This window comes from Heterodontus francisci, chromosome 19 (genome assembly GCF_036365525.1).
Source record: "Heterodontus francisci isolate sHetFra1 chromosome 19, sHetFra1.hap1, whole genome shotgun sequence".
NCBI classification, from domain to species: Eukaryota; Metazoa; Chordata; class Chondrichthyes; order Heterodontiformes; family Heterodontidae; genus Heterodontus; species Heterodontus francisci.
In genome coordinates, this window is record NC_090389.1 from 81,588,448 (window position 1) to 81,609,658 (window position 21,211).

Here is a 21,211-nt window from a genome sequence, read left to right on the forward strand (position 1 = left end):
GGAGGCGGGGTCATTGAATATTTTTAAGGTGGAGGCAGATAGATTCGTGTTAGGTAAGGGGATCGAGGGTTATCCGGGGTAGACGGGAGTGTGGAATTCAAAACATAAACAGATCAGCCATGATTTTATTGAATGGCGGAACAGGCTAGAGGGGCCAAATGGCCTTTGTCTGCTCCTAATTCGTATGTTTGTATGTCCATTCTGGCCTTGGAACATGTTGCGATGAGGGGAGAGGAATAATTCAACAAGCCACGAAGGGCTTTGTTTGATGTTATTTGGACTTGACGATTACACTTCTAAAGATAAAATATGTAAATCAGTCTGTTTGTTTGGAGGGCATGGCATGTTAACTTATTGATTGGTTCAGCAGTGCTGTCAGACCTATCCTGGACTTGGCAGCATTAAGTGACATCACTATAACCAGCCAGAATGGCGATGATCGGGGAATCACCAATGCCTGCTGTAAATGACTGGGATTGATTTTATATCCATAATTTGTATTCTGTAACTATCCTCCACTCACTGCATTTTGCTGGAGATATAATCCTGCTGTAGTTTTGGTCATGAGTTCTGTTTGCTGTAGCTCATAGAGACTCTTTTTAAATAGAGCCAGTAGACTATTTGCTCTCGTGTGCAGTTTAAACAGATTCTGTTTGAGGAGTCAATAGGCTTTGCTGTGAGTCCTGCCATAAGTTATGCCCCACCTTGATCTCATTGGCTGACACAATGGACTGAATTTTCAGGCCTCCCCCCCCTCCCCCGCCCAAAGACAGGAACAGAGGCGCAGGGGGTGAGGGGCCTGAAAATACTAGCATCGGCTGGTAGGTCAGTTGCAGGATGCCATTCCCAACGTCGGCAATATTAACCAGAGTGGTGGGAGGGCGGGACAGGAATCCCACTCGCCTCCCAATTGAGGCCAATTAAAACAGTTTTAAAAGCTCGTTAAGAGCTTGTCAGGGTTGGATATTGAAATTTTTAAAGGGGTGCACAGGTTACCCACGCCTTCAGAAACTGATCAGCTGAAGGGAGGCAGGTGAAAGTGGGGAGACAGCCATGACTGCCCCAGGGCATTACCCCGGCCCCATATGTGGGTCAGGGGGGCAAAGGAGAACTCGGCACTTGGTAAGGGGGTGCCCTTGGTACTGCGCAAGTGGGAGGGAGAGCGGGCACTTAGCGCAAGGCCATTGAATAGGTGAGCATCCCCCTGGCATCGCAGCGATGGAACAGCAAGGCTGCCAAGGACAATTGGGCGGCCAATGCCCAGAAGGAAGGCTCCAGCTGGCAAGAGGGGCACAACTGTCAGACTTTGGGCCCAGTGGCGATGAGGAGCAACAGCCTGTGCAGGAAGGGCAGAATCCCAGGCATCAGGAGGGCATGGGAAAGGAAAGAGGGGCAGGAAGGCACTGAAGGCTCAACTCAGGATCTACCGCCGAAGTCGGAGCTACCTGGAGATGACCAAGACCCAGTGCCACAGGAGACTGCGACTCTCCAGGCAGGTGGTCAGAGATGTCTGTACCCTTGTCGCCAAACACTTCACACCTTGCAGCAGTGCTCACCATGCCCTGCCAATGGCCATCAAAGTCAACAGTGGCCTTGAACTTCTTTGCTTCTGGCTCCTTCCAAGGATCAGCTGCGATCCTTAGTGGCATCTCAAAAACGGCATCTCGCAGTCACTGATGCCCTCCTTGCCAGAGCTGGACAGTACATTCATTTCACGACTGATGCAGCCTCGCAGGGACAGAGGGCATTGGGTTTCGCTGCCATCGCTGTATTCCCCCAGGTACAGGGCATCATCGATTGCACCCATGTGGCCATCAAGGTACCCAGCGATCACCCAATCAGAATCATCAACAGGAACGGCTTCCACTCCTTCAATGTTCAGCTGGTCTGCACCACAACAAGAGTTTCCTCCATGTGTGCACTCGCTTTCCTGGCAGCTGCCATGACTCCTTCATCCTCTGCCACTCCAACCCCCGAAGTACGTGAATGGATCCTGGGGGACAAGGGATATCGCTTGAAGACATGCATACTGACCCGTCTGCAGGAACCCCAGACAGAGGCACAGAGGTGATACAACCAATGTCACCTGTTCAGCAGTACGACCATTGAGCAGTCCATCGGGTTTCTGAAGATGTGTTTCCAATGCCTGGAGAAATCGGGTGGCTCCCTCCAATACTCTCCTGCAAGAGTCTTGGTCATCATGGTGGTCTGCTGCGCTCTCCATAATGTGGCCCTCCAGAGAGGTGTGGACCTTGAGGACAATGAGGCCCTGGAAAGAGACTGCTCATAGTGGGAGGAGCAGGAGCAGGAGGTGAGAGTGGAGGAGGAAGAGGGGGCAAAGGGAGATGACGCTGAACAGAGAGTTGCCCCTGTTGCCTTCCTCCTGCCACCCTCTGGGAAGAGGACCTCCCTCCTCTCCCTCATGGCATCCAACATTAGATCAAAGTCGGCGTCATTGAAACGAGGGGCTGTCCTGCCTCGGGTGCCAGACCTCTGGCTCTCCTGATTCATTTCATTTCCCTTTGGTGCAGTGGAAGGCTTTGGCACAAACCATAGATCTCTCCCTCAGGACAACCAGCAGTCTCAGTGATGGCTGCTGTGGGATGTCTAAATGTGTCCCACACTTCATCTGATCCACCTCCATTCCCACCCCCCACTGGCTCTGATTGGACAGGGAACCTGTCTCCATATCAATTCAGGGCTTCCCCACGCGAAAAATTTAACTTTAATCAGTTTCCCATCAGAGGCGAGTTTCTGACCCCAAAACAAGCCCAGCTCCTGTTTCCCGCCTCTGTGGCAAAAATTCAGCCCCTTGATATCAATAGACACGCTGCCTGGACTTGGTCTCCATTTTAGATATCTGGAATGTTCCGAGATCAAGCACAGGATTGGTACCAGATCCCAGAAGCTGGGACACATTACTTGACAATCAAGAACTTCCAAAGCCCAAATTTGGTAAGGCCCAAAGGCTCCTCTCTCGCCATTGCTGTCCTCACAGTGCTGACTGATCGTGGAACATGGTTGTATGACCAACACTAGGCCTTATTCAACTACATGGGAAGCCCTTATAAATGAATTTTGGAGAGGTATTTGACAATGGATGGTTTCAAACCTTATACCGCCCAACATGCATTTTCTAGTAAGTGTAAAACTGACAATAAGTGAGTACCAGCTGGCATTAAATTGAGAGAGGCTACAGGGTAAGGCTGGTGCAGGATATGTAACATTGACACTGCTGATCTCTCAAAGATATTGCTTGAGGTGCATTGTTTTTAAGTGGTGGGGCAAAAGTACCGAACACAAGGCTTTATTCGGCCTCTAACCCACACTAGGGGAGTGTTGACTCTCGGTGCAAAATGTGAGACAAGACCCAACCTACAAATTGTGGAAGAGAAATGGCAAAAGTTAAAAATAAACATCTTTTTGAAAGTGTACGATAGCGAGGTCTTAGCCCTACTGGACTAGCGAGAGGCAACATCACCTAACGTCCTGCTCCAGTAAGAGTGCTTGTGCGCGATACTGGGTTAGTGTCATGCTAGACTCCCACCTGCCAAGAATGAGGCACATTAATTTTGGAATGAACATTTATTTTAAACTGTTACTGGAGCATAGAAAGGAGTGTTAAACAGATCAGCCGTGGCTGGAAAAGATATTTGCATATTAACAGACAGTGTTTGGAAGGACAAAGCAGCCATTCCCTGACACATTCAACCCACAATGATCACCAGACGTTGAAGGTGGGGGAGCTCGCATTCCAGGTTGACTGCTAAGATGGCCGAATACACAAACGGACATGGTCAAACCAACTAGTCACATGACTAACCTGCTGGGTAACCTGAGTTTTTTTGAATTTGTACAAACAGTTTGGGCAAAAAGCAGAATGCTCCTAGACTAAGAAGATGTCTCCTGGCTGGCTCGTCACAGGCACTCCTGTCTGTCTGCTCCCATCTCTTTCTCAAAAGCCTCTGAATCCACTGAAGACACATGAACCCCAAGAGGGAAACGTCTCCTACAGCGAACAAGGTTTAAGAAGAATACTGGGCCCCAACGAAAAGCAAGATCTACCTACAATCAAGGACTCTACAGTGATCTCGAAGAACTGTAGCACAAAAAACCTCCTCAGATATTGCCTCAAACCTTTCTACTTTATTTCTTCTGTTTTCTTTCTGTCTCTCTCTGCATGTGTGTATCACGTGTGCATGCTAGCGTGGGCAACATCATGTATCCATAGGCGTCAACCGAATTAGAGTTTAAGTTTAATAAATTTCAATTTTTCTTCTTTAAACCTAAGAAAGCCTGTTTGTGCTGGTTTCTTTGCCTTTTAATTGGAAAGTGGTGAACAGGGATTCACCAAGGGGGAGCTAAAAAACACGGTGTTTTAAAGATTAAACCCTGTTACGGTAAGCCCAGGTGAAGGCTGAGGGGGACCCCGAGACACCTTTCTCACCTGGTCATAACAGTTAGAGTAGGGTAAACAGTGATTCCCCCAAATACTCAATAGCCTGATGGTTCTTAAAGCTTGGGCTGACAAATCAAGAACACCACTTTTTGATTGGCAATATCTGCAGAACTGAATAGCCCAGGAAGAGTCAATGGCCATAGGGGGAGGAGGGGAGAAAATTGATGGGGTGAGATGTCGAGGTGGAGTGGGGAAAGGAACAGAAGATAACTAGGCCCCCTGTCAGTTGGGTAGTATTTCCACTCAACAAGGAAAGAAGGTAGTAAACAATAACAGGTGTTTGGGGCCTGGTGAAAAGCCTGAGGAGGCCTTTCATGTTTTTTCCTTTAAAATTTGTGGTTTGAGGATTTCAAATCTATCAGTAATGAGAACTTCCCTGACACAGGCTCGATCCAACCACAATTTTTTTGAAAAACTAAAGCTGGCTCCCTCTCTTTTTTTTAAATGTTGTTTTCACTGTCCAGAGTTTTTTTTGGCCTATAAGGAAGCCTGGGAAAATCTGCTCCTCTCGACTAGTGGTGTTTGTAGGTGGAAACGGCCCAAGCCTGGGCCATTCATAAAACAGAAAACAGCCTGCCAAAAACAGCTTGTGCTTGTTTGTAACCTCTCCTGATAGTTGGGGGGAGTGGAAGGAGGGGGGTTGCTGGTGGGTTGGTTGTACATGAGACTAAAGGCCTGGACTCTTGCCAGCTTTGGCTTGGAGCAAAATTCCATCTGGTAAACGTTTATTAGCTTAAGGAAAACAGCACTGCTGAAGTTACTGGCAGCAAATGAGCTGGTATTTTACCTGAGCTAGTCTGGATTACAAACGTGTCTGCATTCAGGACCTCTATTATCTACCCCTCTTTTCTCCCCGTAAAGTGCTGGCTCTTGCTCAGTGATGGTTGCTATTGACAACAACAACAACACCAGCTTGCATTTGTTTAGCGCACTTTAAAGTTGAAAAAAAAAACATAGGAGACTTTATATAGTAACAGTAAAAGGAACGGAAAAAAAGACGGGAGTTCAGCGAGGGTGATCAAAGTCGAGGGCAAAAAGATGGCTTTTCAGAAAGTTTATGAAGCGGAAAAACAATAGAAAGGAAGACTTGCATTTGTATAGTGCCTTTCACAATCTCGGGATATCCGAAAGGATTTTACAGCCAATGAAATACATTTGAGTTATCACCACTGTGCTAATGTAGGAAAGGGGGCAGTCAACTTGAATAACACAAACTCCCACAATCAGCTATGAGATAAATAACCAAATTGTGTTTCAGTGATGTTGGTTGAGGGATAAATTATTAGCCCAGGGCACCGGGGAGAACTCCCCTGCTCTTCTTCAAAAGGTTTTGGTGGGTTCATTCATATGCACCTGACGGAGACTAGGTTTAATGTCTCATCCAAAAGACGGCACCTCCGACAATGCATCACTCCCTCAGTACTGCACCAGAGTGTCAGCGTAGATTTTGTGCTCATGTCTCTGGAGTGGCTATATGTTTGAATCTCTCCCAATCGGGTTTATATCTCTGTCATGACACTGAAACAGCACTAATCAAAGGCAAAGTCCTCTGTGATAATGATTTTGATGCATTAACCCTCCTCGACCTGCTCGAACCTTCTGCTGCCTTTGGCAGGGCCGACCACACCATCCTCCACCAATACCTTTTCTCCATTGTCCAGCTCAATGGGACTGCCTTTGCTTGACTTCACTCTTACATCCAATCAAGGTCAGTCTCTAGCAATGACTCAAAGATCTGCCAAAGACTGTACTCAATCTTTCCTCATCCTCATCTACCTGGTGCCCCCTTGGCACATGCCAAGATTGCACATGCACTAAAACAGCACCCAGCTGTACTTCTGCATCACCTCTCTTGACCACTGCACTGCCTCACTGTTGTCTGACCACTTGTCTGATGTTGTCCTGGATGAGCCACAATTTCCTCTTGTTATATTTACGGAAGGCCAAAACCATCATCATCAACTCTGGTCACAAACTCTGTACCCTCACCACCGATGGCACCACACTCCTCACCCATTGTGTCAGGCTGAACCAGATGGCTGGTAATCCCAGCCCCCTATTTGACCCTAAGCTGAGCTTCAGGCCCAATACTCCTCTATATGACAGCAGCCAGGCACTGACACCTCTGTAACATGGCCCACTTCAGATCATCAGCTGCTGAAACATACACCCATGCATTTGTCACCTCTGAACTCCACTACTTCAATCACACCTCTTGCCAGCCATCCATCTTCCATCCTCTATAAACGTTAGATTATTCGAAGATCTGTCCTACTCTACACCAAGCACCGCCCATTCATCACATTGACTCCCGGTCCATCAAGAACTCAAATTTAAAGTGTGTAAATCTCTTCAAAGCCTCACCCTTTCCTATCTCTGCAACCTACCCTAGCCCTACAGCCCTCCCCTAGCCTCAGCTCTCCGATCCTCTGCCTCTGCTATCCCCTCCCACCACCATTGGCGACCACGATTTCAACCATCTAGATTAGATTAGATTAGATTAGATTAGAGATACAGCACTGAAACAGGCCCTTCAGCCCACCGAGTCTGTGCCGACCATCAACCACCCATTTATACTAATCCTACACTAATCCCATATTCCTACCAAACATCCCCACCTGTCCCTATATTTCCCGACCACCTACCTATACTAGTGACAATTTATAATGGCCAATTTACCTATCAACCTGCAAGTCTTTTGGCTTGTGGGAGGAAACCGGAGCACCCGGAGAAAACCCACGCAGACACAGGGAGAACTTGCAAACTCCACACAGGCAGATCTAAGCGCCATACTCTGGAATTCCCTCCATAAACCGCTTCAGCTCCTTATCATTCTTTAAGATACCCTTCCAATCCCACCTCTGGGTGCTGGAGAACAGAATCAGACAAAGAGGACAAGCAATGAAGCCTGGTGAAGAGATGGAAGATGAAGAACAGGAATTAAACGCCACAGGTGCATTTGGGAGTGATCAGATTTTAACCCTGAGGCTCAGGTTTTAGCCAGGTTGCAGCTTCTTAAGTAAGTAGCTCAGGTGAAGGGCCAAAGCTTGTAGGGAAGGTCGAGAATAGGAGGAGCAAAGACAGCATGGACAGTTTCATCACTTCCTGTCTGCTAGATTTTAGGCAGAATTGGGATGGTTCCCACTCACTTCAACCCACCAATGGCAGCCATGCCTCTGTTTGTTCCCTAAACCCTTCCAAATCACCCCCCGCCCCCACCATCCTCCTTTAAGACCATCCTTAAAACCTACCTCTTTGATGCAGCTTTTGGTCAGTCTGCCTTGTTTCGGCTATGTGTCTGATTACCCCTCCTTGAAGCGGTTGGGTTTTTAAAAAATGTTTAAAGACGCTGTATAAATGCAGGTTGTTGTTGTTGAGTGTTAGCATGAGCCAGGGGCGACGAAGATGGTCCTCAATTTCTCCGCAAGAAATGTTCAAAATCGCACTGCCCTCTTGGCCACAATTTTCTTAGACATAGCTGAGGAGGCAGTTATCGGCATTAATAAACAGGGATGACAGGTTTTTGCGATTGAAAGAGATGGGGGGAGGGCCGATAAAGTTCAGACAGGTGACAGCAGCAAATCAGCAACTAGTTTCCCATTTGTTTGTTGTTTGAGGGAGAAATATTGACGGGGAGACCAGGATAACTCTCCTGCTTTTCTTTGTAATACTGTCCCAGGAGAGGGCAGTCGGGGCCTTGGTTTACAGTCTCTTCTAAAGGATGGCAGCTCTGATAGTGTAGTGCTCCTCAAGTATCAGCCTAAATATTGCGCTGAAGTCCTGGAGTGGGTCTTCTGGCTCAGAGGTAAGAAGGCCACTTAGTTAAGCAGGATCACCCCTGATTCTCTGCTATCTGGCAAGTTTTGCCTTGAAAGCAGATTTTAAGTAACCCAAGTGTGTGCTGCGAGGATTTTCACCACCAAATGTTTATATCTTGCATTCTGTAAGCCCCCACAAACTCAATCAACCTTTCCAATTGTGAAGTTGGAAGCTGATGCCAACATAATGGCAGCTTTCCAACACATGACATCATTGCTGAATCACTCCACTGAGAGTAAAGGGAGCAGCATTAATCTGACAGTAAAATTGGGCTCAGTTCCACCAATGATGTCATGTGTTGAATCTCAGCAGTGCTTTTCATCTTTTTGCCTCGTTTGTTGACAGGGTTAATCCAAGTTGAGGGGAGGCCATAAAATATGAGGTGCACATTCTGTATTTTGAAGATCAAACAGGAGGGCTGTACTAAGGAGCTCATCCGATGTCAGAACAGAAATATACAATCAACAGCTTTGTGCTGGCTTAGCAGAACAAGGCAGCAACTGGTACCATACTGAGCCATTCCCATTTGAAATGTCTGAGCTCAGAACTGTGCTGAGACACTACTCTCAGCTGCAGTGGCAGTGGAGGAATCAGAGTTGTTTTCAACACCCTTTGGGCTAAGGAGGAAAAAGCTCAGCTCCTAATTTTAATCCAGGTTCCATTTGCAAGTCAGACTGATGTTCGTAGTGCTCTGGAGGACTACCTGTGTGTCAGCTGTAGCTCAGAGGGTAGCATTCCTGCCCCTGAATCAGGAGGTCATGGGTTCACAGTCCCACTCCAGAGACTTGGGCCTGAATTTGACTGTGGGTGTCACGGTGAAAAAGCGGTCCCAAGCCCACACATGCCGACAGCGAGACTGGCTCGGCAATTTTACCACAGGCAGCCTCCTAATTGGCCATCTGTGGGTCCGCCATCCAATTAGGGATGGTGGGCGGACTCCTGATGCTGCTGGCCCAATCAGAGGGGCCGCCAGCGCTGAAGCCCGAGGAGCGTCACTGGGAGAGGTGGGCACTGCCGAAGCAGGCAAGAGACCTCAGCAGCTCGGCCAAGTTTAATAAAAGAAAAAATTCAGGAGGCTGAGGGTCGGAGCAGAAACCCACCCCCACCCCCCGGGAGATCTTTGGGGCTGCGGAAGGGGACTGACGTCCTTGCCTCTGGCTCCAATGGCCCCTCCAGTCTGCCACAGGGGAGACCACTTCCATTGAGCAAGATCCCAGCAGCCCTGTAAAATGGCCATTAATTGGGCCTCTAATTATGCTAACTGGCTGACCCCCCCCACCCCTTCTTGGAGCGGGCAGCCAATCCACATCCAATCCCACACTGGGAAAATGCCCTGACACTGGGACCACATCAGGGTTCCGTGGTGACATGGCTCCCCGCTATTCTACCAGACTCCCGCCTCCATTCCCGCTCCCCATGGAGCTGGTAAAATTCAGGCCTTGAGCACATAATCTAGGCTGACACTCCCAGGGTAGTGCTGAGGGAGTGCTGCACTGCCGGAGGTGCCATCTTTCAGATGAGATGCGAAACCAAGGCGCCATCTGCCCCCTCAAATCAATGTAAAAGTTCCCATGGAACTGTTTTGAAGAAGAGCAGGGAGTTCTCCCCTGTGTCCTGGCCCAATATTTATCCCTCAATCAACATCACTAATTGGTTATCTGATCATTATGTTATTGCTGGAACTTTGTACGAAAGATTAGCTGCCAGGTTTCCCGCATTATTACCATGATTACACTTCAGAAAGTACTCCATTGACTGTGAAGTGTTTCGGGACGTCCTGAAGTTGTGAAAGGTGCTATATAAATGCAAGTTCTTCTATTCCTTTTCATTGCAGTCTACTTCTGCCAGTGCCTGCTTCAATTGGGAGCTAGGAGGCATGAGTTCCCAGTCAGTCTAGAATGCATGAGTTGACACATGTCTCCAAACCACACAACTGAGAAATCAACAGTGTAGGATTGCCGTGTGCCTTTTACAGAGTGCACACCCTCTCCTCTTAGGGACATGCTGCAGGGCTCAGGTTGCCAGAGTGCCATTCCATGAGTATTGGGAGAAATTATACTTTATGTTGTTACTATCTGGAATGCAGTACCTGAACAGCTGGTGGAAACAGATTCGATAGTAACTTTCAAAAGGGAATTGGATAAATACTTGAGAGTGGCGCAGTGGCTAGCACCGCAGCCTCACAGCTCCAGTGACCCGGGTTCAGTTCTGGGTACTGCCTGTGCGGAGTTTGCAAGTTCTCCCTGTGACTTTGTGGATTTCTGCCGGGTGCTCTGGTTTCCTCCCACAGCCAAAGACTTGCAGGTTGATAGGTAAATTGGCCATTGTAAATTGCCCCGAGTGTAGGTAGGTGGCAGGAGAGATGTGGTAGGGAATATGGGATTAATGTAGGATTAGTATAAATGGGTGGTTGAAGGTCAGCACAGACTTAGTGGGCTGAAGGGTCTGTTTCAGTGCTGTATCTCTCTATGACTCTAAATACTTGAAGGGGAGAAAATTGCAGGGCTATGGGGAAAGAGCAGGAAGTGGGACTAATTGGATAGTTCCAGACACAATGGGCTGAGTGGCCTCCTTCTATGCGATACGATTCAATATGTGAGTCGAGACAGAGCAGGCTATTTGACTGTGAAAGAGATCTATATGAGGAGCTAAATACCAGGGGTCACTGGGTGGTAATCAGGAATAGGAACCCTGAGAGATTTATTGTTTTCCTCCCCTAACACAAGGCACTGAACCCACTTGTAGCACCCACAGCAACTGACCTCACTGAGAGATCAGGTAACCCGACACAGAATGCAAGTGGAATTGAGTCCCTCCTGGTGACTGGCACATTGTACAATGTGTAGGATATCAGGCACGCACACTCTCGGTTCTATAGAAGTAACATCCTATGGCTGGGACGTGACACTGAGGTCCTATCTGCTTGGTCTAGTGGCTCAGGAGGGTGTTAGAAATCCCATTGCACTCTTTCCGGAGTTGAGGGGGTTGGCTTATGAGGAGAGACTGAGTAGATTGGGATTATATTCATTGGAGTTCAGAAGAATGAGGGGGGATCTTATAGAAACGTATAAAATCATGAAGATAAGATACAAGTAGAGAGGATGTTTCCACTGGCAGGTGAAGCTAGGACAAGAGGGCATAGCCTCAAGATTAGAGGGAGCAGATTTAGGACTGAATTAAGAAGGAACTTCTTCGCCCAGAGGGTTGTTAATCTATGGAATTCCTTGCCCAGTGAAGTAGTTGACGCTTCTTCAGTAAACGTCTTTAAAGCTAAGGTAGATATCTTTTTGAACAATAAAGGAATTAAGGGATACGGTGAGAGCGCGGGTAAGTGGATCTGAGCCCATGAAAAGATCAGCCATGATCTTATTGAATGGCGGAGCAGGCTCGAGGGGCCGGACAGCCTACTCCTGCTCCTAGTTCTTATGATCTTATAAAGAGGGGGCAGGGAGGTTCTTCTGGTGTCCTAGGCCAATAGTCCTCACTCAACTGACATCACCAAAAATAGAGTAGCCTATCATTCATCTGATGACTGTGGGATCTTACTGTGTGCAAAAATGGCCACTGCATTCCTTCATATGCAGAAACAGTTGCTGTAATTCAAAATGATTGTGAACTACTATAAGCCATAGCTGAATGATATAATAAGACAATATATAAATACATCTGTCTCTGTTCTTTCTATATTGGGCTTGTAATTGATAACGCGGTTGAAGGAGCAAAATATTCTTTAAATGGCGGTTTGTCGCAGCTCGATGGACTTTACCTGTTTTTGCTGGTGCTGCTTGCTAGCAGAACGTGCGAGCTAACATCAAGCAGAATGAGATGCAATTTCCTGAATAAGTAACCAGTGATACTTGTGAATTATTCCCCATTCTTCAGTCATGACGATGATGGCCATTCGCTCAAGAGAGTTTTTATTGTAAGATTCAGTAGCCTGGAACCCCGATAACTAACCCTGCAGGAAGCAACATGTTGATTCAGATCTACTCTGAAATCCTTGCAAGTTGACTGTCTTTAAACTCCCCGTCACCCCAACTTCAATGGCAAGTTGGTTAAACAGAGTCGTCCATGTAGCATTTAACCATGTCAGATCAGGACAACAACAGGGCTGATTCCCCTCCAATCAACTTTGAGCTTACTGATCTCAGCTGGAGCAGCAGCTCGGACACTAATTGGGCCTCACCACCCAGAGTGATGGAGAGGGGGGGGGAATAAAAATCAGCCAGGGCTTCTGTTCCTGATCACTATCACTATGTGGGATGCCTTGGTCATCCTTTGAGCCGAGGACAGTCGCAGGGAGACCCAGACAAGCAGAATCTTATTCCATGGCGCAGAGGCCTCCGTGCTGTTTGAAGAAGAGCATGGGGAGTTCTCCAGATGTCCTGGCCAACATTCCTCCCTCAATCAACACATTAAACTGGTCATTCACCTCAATTCATTCTTCAGGAGATCATGCTGCCAGATTTCTCCACATAACAACACTTCATGGTGATTCATTGTATGTCAAGAGCTGGGATATCCTGAGGCAAGCGATACAACACTATAGAAATGCAAGATCTTTTTCTGAAATATTATGGGATTTTACTTCCTCTCCCTCAGCTCACCCCACCCCCGCAATCCCCCTCAGTGCGGGGCAGAATTACAGGAATGACGGGTGGCGATGCAATGACCGTGTTGTCCAGACCAATCCTTGACTGTGACTATTTTCTTTCAACAGCCTCAACGAACACAGCAGGAGGAGGAAGAAACAGCTCAGGTAGGGCACTTACAGTGATATCCTTTCAAAGCACTGTCTCTTATCGCCACTCAATATCCACGACGGACATTCTTTGAGATTAATGCTAATTCCAGATTGTGTTCGTTTATTTTCCTTTATCCCAGCACCATCGTTATAAATTAAAGGGTTTTATGATCATTAACTTATCACTGAAAATAGTTTCCTTAAAGGGGCAGGTTTCCCTAAACGATGTTTGGCCAACCAATGTCTATATGTAGTATTGTCTTTGACATGAAGCCACTCTTTATGACTGTGTAAAACGCTCTGTGGGGGTGGGAAGAGCAGGAGAAATTAAATAATTAGAAATCCTGTCAAAGTATATTAAAACATTTCTGAAGGTTTTAACTTAATAGTTGTCGGGAATGACTTTCCTCCATATTACCTGAGATGGAAAAACAAGGGAAAGAAGGCAGGGTGTCTTTCCACCTCATTTCGACCCTGGTGCCCTGCATTTTCCTCCGTTCCCCAATTGCAGGTGCCCATCTATTGCTTGTTCCACCATATTAATCAGGATGTAAGGTAGGCCCCAATCACTGCCTGATTTACCCAATTGCTCAGCTGCCACTAACAGGACCAGAATAAAAGTGGCGTACAGCAGTAGTGGGAGGGGCCCATCCCATGGGGGTCCCCTTTTGTACACACTGCTCGAGATGGAAAAGCCACATGGTGGCACAGCTTCGATCTTCTCTGTTCCTGGAGCTGGAAAAGCAAAAATGAAATACAGCCTTCCCCAAGTTCCTGCTACAAAGAGGCTGCTGCCCCCGTAAGGACCAGGTACTTTGCTAACAAATAGTGAGGGACAGGTCTTGTCGATCTGTTGAAGTCCTCACTCAACTGCTGACAAGGCTTCATTTGTGTAGAATAGGTGGAATCTTTTTTTTTAAAACCTCCAAACATAAATCCAGAATTCCCACTTGCACCAAATATTGCAAATGGGTCAGGAAACAGGGAGAACTCAGGCCTACACTTTGAAAATTCCTGTATGCCAGATGCCTTTCCATTTACACAGAGGGCCTATTTGAAGCAGAGGGAAATCCAGGGGTTTCAGCAGAGGGAGTAGAGCAATGAGATTAGTTTTGTATTGCACTAGCAAAGTGCCAGCACAGATACGATGGGCTGACTGGCCACTTCCTGTGCTGTAAACTTCTACAGTTCTATATCTGGTTTGAAAAAAAAAAGTCTTCTCACAGGCAAAGCGACTTGAAATGTTTCCTGGGCCAATCCAACATATGTGGCCTCTCATCTTATCGCACACTCCAAGTGGGTAGAGTGTAAAATGGGGACAGCGAGTTGACAGTCCATTTTATGCTTCTCCCTATTTTGATTTTCATTAAGTCATTATTTCCATGGGGAGAGATGGGAAGCTGGATGCTGACTCATCTATCACTTGTTTAACACTTTCGCTCCAAGACAAGATGTCGGGATCTACCCTATTGTCCACGTTCCCTTTCAAAGTTATGTAGCGGGTGAAGTCCAGTGACATTGGCAGCAAGCTAAATTTCTGGAATATTCTTTTCCGCCAGTTCTACTCCCTCACCTCCAGTAAGAGGACAAATGGTTATAAACCACAAGAGGGGGAGGGGAGGATGGTAAAAAAAAGAATCCGTGAAGATACTTTGAGAATTGAGCCCATAGCCTTTAAAAACCACTTTGGTTTCCTGGATGACCTCTTTTTTTAATAAATTATTCCCGTGAAGGCTTCGTTGAACTCTGTATCTGTTTCATGTGGTCTTCATTTAGATTAATTCAACACAGATGGGAAATACTATTGATTGCACAAAGAAAGGTTGGGGGGAGGTATCACCACGCAAACCCAGAAATCTCCCCTCCCACCCCAAATAATTTATGCATAGCAGTCATCAAGAAACTCTTGGCAACTCTTGTCATTTAAGGAGGGGTGATGGGGGCAGTTTAGAGTTTCGGAGTCTCTCTCTCCTGACCTCCTCCTTTCCCGCTGAATAAGATTGTAGAGTTTCTTTTTTAAATGTATGCATGTATCTTTTAATACGCTGTCCAGACTGTTTGCCCAATTTCCCGGTCAGGTGAATGAATGTTCATGTGGATTGAGAGAACAGTGGGCAGTCACTTGGGATAATGCCATAGTCCCTGATGATATGAACCATGTCACAGAAAAGTTATAAAACTTCCTTTGTGATTTTTGGTCAGTAAATGGTACGTGTAAAAATAATGTTTAGCTTGCAGGAACTCCAAATGACTCTAGAAAAGAGAAGGCTGAGGGGTGACGGAAGACTTGAAAATTATGAAAAGGTTTAATAAGGTAGTCATAGAGAAAATGTTTCCACTTGCGGGGGAAACCAGAACTAGGGGCCATAAATATAAGATGGTCACTAATAAATTTAATGGGGAATTCAGAAGGAACTTCTTCACCCAGAGAGTGGTTAGAATGTGGAACTTGATGCCACAGAGAGAAGTTGAGGCAAATAGTATAGCTGCACTTAAAGGGAAGCTAGATAAGTAAATGAGGGAGAAAGGAATGGAAGGATATGCTGATAAGATTCATTGGTGAAGGGTGGGAAGAAGCTTCTGTGGAGCATTAATGGACCAGCTGGGCTGAACGGCCTGTTCTTTTGATGGAAAATGCCATGTAATGCTACCTAACTGTTTAAAAAGGCCCCTGATTCATTCCTATTGGCTACCCTGTGGCTCATGTGTGTCGCGATGCCAGTTCCTGTGCATGTACAGTACACACTATGTGAGAGCTGACTGTATACTGAGGTCTGGTCCTTTGCATTCTGTGTACATCTCACAGCCTACTCCTCCTGCATGGGTACAGTAAGATCAATATTTCCTCGCAATTGGTGCTGGATAGCTCATGTGGATCCCCGTGCCAACTCCAGGACATGTCAAGTACACACTGGATATGTGGTAATAATTCACACAGTTTCATGTGTCTTTTACATGATCAGTGCGCACAACCAGGTTGATATCTGAGAGCAGAATGAGGTGTGTCAGTGATGGGACAAAGTATGGCTACTCAATGCCTATCATGTCTGTACAGCTCCAATGCCATAGTTGAAGCAGTCTTGTCTTATCACTGTACATCCATTAAGTAATTGTATCACGCAATCAGGAATATGAATGGCAACCTACCTGTGTCAATTTGCTTGTCTGAAGTTGACATCTATATTTGTATATTTTGAATATGTTGTATTTAAAGAGCATTATCCACCACGTGTAAGTTAATAATTGACTCCCAGCAATGTCCAATAGTTCATAACAGTGACTCCCAGCAATATAGGTTCCACCAGGGCCACTCAGCTCCTGATCTCATTAAGCCTTGGTCCGAACAAAAGAGCTGAACTCAAGAGCGGAGATGACAGTGATTGCCCTTGATATCAAGGCAGCATTTGACTGAGTGTGACATCAAGGAACCTGAGCAAAACTGAAGTCAATGGAAATCAGGGGGAAAACTCTACACTGGTTGGAGTCATACCTAGCACAGAGGAAGATGCTTGTGGTTGTTGGAGGCCAATCGTCTTAGGAGTTCCTCAGTGTTGTGTCCTCGGCCCAACCATCCTCAGTTGCTTCATCAATGACCTTCCCTCATCATAAGGTCAGAAGTGGGGATGTTCATTGATTGTATGATTTCAGTTCCATTCACAAGTCCTCAGATTCCATATGCAACGAGACCTTGACAACATTCAGGTTTGGGCTGATAAGTGGCAAGTAACATTCGTGCCACACATGTACCAGGTAATGACGAACACCAACAAGAGAGAATTTGACCACTTCCCTTTGACATTCAATGGCATTGCCATCGATGAATCTCCCACTATCAACATCCTAGGGGGAGCGGGGGGGGGGGGGGTCACAATTGACCAGAAACTGAACTGGACCAGCCACCTAAATACTTCGGCTACAAAAGCAGGTCAGAGGCTGGAACTTCTGCAGTAAGTAACGCATCTCTTGACTCCCCAAAGCCTGTCTACCATCTACAAGTCACAGGTCAGGAGAGTGATGGAATACTCTTCACTTGCCTGGATGAGTGTGGCTCCAACAACACTCAGGAAACTCGATACCATCCAGGACAAAGCAGCCCGCTTGATTGGTACCCCATCCACCACCTTCAACATTCACTCCCTTCACCACCAACTCACAGTGGCAGCAGTGTGTACCATTTACAAGATGCACTGCAGCAACTCACCAAGGCTCCTTCGACAGCACCTTCCAAACCCGTGGTCTCTTCCACCTAGAAGGACAGGGGAAGCAGACACATGGGAACACCACCATCTGCAAGTTCCGCTCCAATTCACACATCATCCTGACTTGGAACTATATCGCTGTTCCTTCACTGTCGCTGGGTCAAAATCCTGGAACTCCCTCCCTAACAGCACTGTGGGTGCACCCACACCAGATGGACTGCAGAGGTTCAAGAAGGGAACTCACCACCACTTTCTCAAGGGCAATTAGGAATGGGCAGTAAATGCTGGCCTTGCCAGCGACGCCCATATCCCATGAAAAACAAATTTTAAAAATCCTAGTTATAACCTTAACCCTACAGCTTGGCATTGAAATCTCTTCACTTGCTCTACCCAATATTTCATTTGAATAGGATTTTTTTTTACCAAAGAAAAGAGCTCAATCTCAAGCTGTACCTTACAGAACTGATAACACAATAGAAATGGAAGGAAAACCATATTGCTGTCTGCTGGGGCTGAGAGACAATGGGGCCTAAATTTAGCATTGTTACACCCATGTTTTTTTTTTAGATTAGAGATACAGCACTGAAACAGGCCCTTCGGCCCACCGAGTCTGTGCCGAACATCAACCACCCATTTATACTAATCCTACACTAATCCCATATTCCTACCAAACATCCCCACCTGTCCCTATATTTCCCTACCACCTACCTACACTAGTGACAATTTATAATGGCCAATTTACCTATCAACCTGCAAGTCTTTTGGCTTGTGGGAGGAAACCGGAGCACCCGGAGGAAACCCACGCAGACACAGGGAGAACTTGCAAACTCCACACAGGCAGTACCCAGAATCGAACCCGGGTCCCTGGAGCTGTGAGGCTGCGGTGCTAACCACTGCGCCACTGTGCCGCACACACACATTGTGTGTGTCTGTGTGTGTGTGTGGCTGTGTCTGTGTGTGACTGTGTCTGTGTGTGTCTGTGTGTGTGTGTCTGTGTGTGTGTGTGTGTCTGTGTGTGTGTGTGTCTGTGTGTGTCTGTGTGTGTGTGTCTGTGTGTGTGTGTGTGTCTGTGTGTGTGTGTGTCTGTGTGTGTCTGTGTGTGTGTGTCTGTGTGTGTGTGTGTGTGTGTCTGTGTGTGTGTCTGTGTGTGTGTCTGTTGATGGCCTAGAGCAGGTGCAAAGAAAATCAATTTAGCAGGGCAGAGGTGTGCACCTGATTTGCATGGGTATCCAGGCGACTAATAAATTGGTCTGGACTTTTCTTAGGTGGCCCTGGCAGCCAGCAGAAATAAGCAAAATCTTCCTTTCAATATTGATGTGAGGCTCCTGTGCCCAATTTAGAGCTAAATTTGTTTGCCCTTGTCAGAGGTATAGACTGTGAATGTCTGGTGGTCCTGGGATGTGAATACATGCAATGCCTGATGCCCTGGGACTCAGAAACACTCCCAACCCAGGATGTCCAGGGCTGTTTCTTCACCCTAAGGCAACAAGTATTTATTGGACGGCAGAAATCACTGGACATCAAACAGCAGAACCAAGTGGTTAGGGGCTGATTTTAAAAAGTGACAAATCAACAGTTGATCAACTGTCTGTGGAGCTTCGACATAAAATAGCAATTTTATTGCATACTTGGGCTGTTCATGTCATTTCCCTCCAACCATCCAGCACCCACTTCCAGTTCAATTCAAACATCTTCTCCACTATTGTGTTACCAGACCTCATAATCAAGCTCAAACTGAAGCCAATTAGCAAGCAGGGTGCATGCTCTTAGACCATAAAGACTACAGCCCCTGTTCTCAAATTGTTGAAATATTTCTGAAAAAAGTAATGATTTAGTTATGCAAAGGCAAGGTTAATTATACCCAGAATCTTTCCCATTCCAGCAGTATCTCATGTCACATGGGTCTGCAGAGGGCAGTTGCCTGTTTGACTAAATGATGTATTTATACATTGTGTGTGTCTGTGTGTGTGTGTGGCTGTGTCTGTGTGTGACTGTGTCTGTGTGTGTCTGTGTGTGTGTGTCTGTCTGTGTGTGTGTGTCTGTGTCTGTGTGTGTGTGTGTGTGTGTGTCTGTGTGTGTGTGTGGCTGTGTGTGTGTGTGTCTGTGTGTGTCTGTGTGTGTGTGTCTGTGTCTGTGTGTGTGTGTGTCTGTGTGTGTGTCTGTGTGTGTGTCTGTCTGTGTGTGTGTCTGTGTGTGTGTCTGTGTGTGTGTGTCTGTGTCTGTGTCTGTGTGTCTGTGTCTGTGCGTCTGTGTGTGTGTGTGTCTGTGTGTGTGTCTGTGTGTGTGTCTGTCTGTGTGTCTGTGTGTGTGTCTGTCTGTGTGTGTGTCTGTGTGTGTGTCTGTGTCTGTGTGTGTGTCTGTGTGTCTGTGTGTCTGTGTGTGTGTCTGTGTGTCTGTGTGTGTGTCTGTCTGTGTGTGTGTCTGTGTGTGTGTCTGTGTCTGTGTCTGTGTGTGTGTGTCTGTGTCTGTGCGTCTGTGTGTGTGTGTGTCTGTGTGTCTGTGTGTCTGTGTGTGTGTGTGTCTGTGTGTGTGTCTGTGTGTGTGTCTGTCTGTGTGTGTGTCTGTGTGTGTGTCTGTGTGTGTGTCTGTGTGTGTGTCTGTGTCTGTGTGTGTGTGTCTGTGTCTGTGCGTCTGTGTGTGTGTGTGTCTGTGTGTGTGTCTGTGTGTGTGTCTGTCTGTGTGTGTGTCTGTGTGTGTGTCTGTGTGTGTGTGTCTGTGTGTGTGTCTGTGTCTGTGTGTGTGTGTCTGTGTCTGTGCGTCTGTGTGTGTGTGTGTACAAATATTCTTTGACTTGGTGTCGTTTTTTGTTTGATTACGTTTGTGAAGCTCATTGGAGCATTTTCCTGTGTTAAAGGCACTAATTAAGTGCAAGTTATTGTTGGATGCGATATTACACTGAGATCCCACCTAGTGGCTCAGGAGAATGTTAAGGACCCCATGCATTCTTTAAAAAGGGGTATAAGAATATAGGAAGAGGAGGAGGCCATTCATCCCCTTAAGTTGTTCTTGCTTTTATGATGGTGATCAAAGTATGGCAAAGGTATTTAATGGCATGGTTGGTAGCACTCTTGTGCTCTGAGTTGTCAAGTTCTGAGTTCAAGTCCCATGCCAGCATTTGAACACAAAAATCAAAGCTGCTATCCTAGAGCAGTACTGAGTGAGTGCTGCACTGTCAGAGGTGCTGTCTTTTGGATGTTAAACCCAGGTGCCATCTGCCTGCTCCAGTGGATGTAAAATGTCCCAGGGCATTATTCTGAAGAAGAGCAAGGGGGTTCTCCCTGGTGTCCTGGCCAATATTTATCCCTCAATCAGCATCACAAAAGAACATATTATCTGGTCATTATCACATGGCTGTGTGTGGGATCTTGCTGTGCGCAAATTGGCTGCCGCATTTCATACATTACAACAGTGACTTCACTTCAAAAAGTACTTCATAGGTTGCAAAGCACTTTGAGGTTGTGATAGGTGCTATTGGAAAGCAAGTCTTTTTTTCAAGTACTTTGCATAAGGATACAAAGTTAAAATAATTGGTGAAAGACCCAGATGAGGAGACTATTTTTGAAGCAGTGAGTTAAGATGATCAGGGCCTGAAAGGGCGGTGGAAGCAGATTCACTAATAACTACCAAAAGGGAATTGAATAAATACTTGAAAAGGAAACATTTGCAGGGCTATGGGGAAAGAGTAGAGGAAGTGGAACGAATTGGATAGCTCTTTCCAAAGAGCCAGCACAGGCACAATGGGTTCAATGGACTCCTCCTGTGCTGTCTTCATGGAGAGTTCCATGGCATGCTACCAATATGTGGTGTGCCTTTGAAGCCTTCTAATATTTTTTTGGCATGTTGTTAGGAATGCTGTCAAAAGGGGAACTACAGATATATTTCCCATTGCACAGGCCAAAATGAATTGTGATAGTATACTTTGGATTTGCAGTGAGCTGTTGCATGAAAGAGTACATTTACCCCTGTTGTTACGTCCAGGGGTCAGCTGTG

General features: G+C 46.5%; 1 protein-coding gene across 4 annotated transcripts in view; it reads left to right on the top strand.

Moving 5' to 3' along the window:
- Positions 1–21,211, top strand: part of LOC137380248 (high mobility group protein HMGI-C-like) — a 290,841-nt gene that overhangs the window by 194,261 nt on the left and 75,369 nt on the right. For all 4 annotated transcript variants that reach the window (XM_068052102.1, XM_068052104.1, XM_068052101.1 and 1 more), the window contains exon 5: positions 12,999–13,037. In XM_068052102.1, the coding sequence (XP_067908203.1) occupies positions 12,999–13,037 (39 nt within the window). The remainder of the gene's footprint in view (positions 1–12,998; positions 13,038–21,211) is intronic.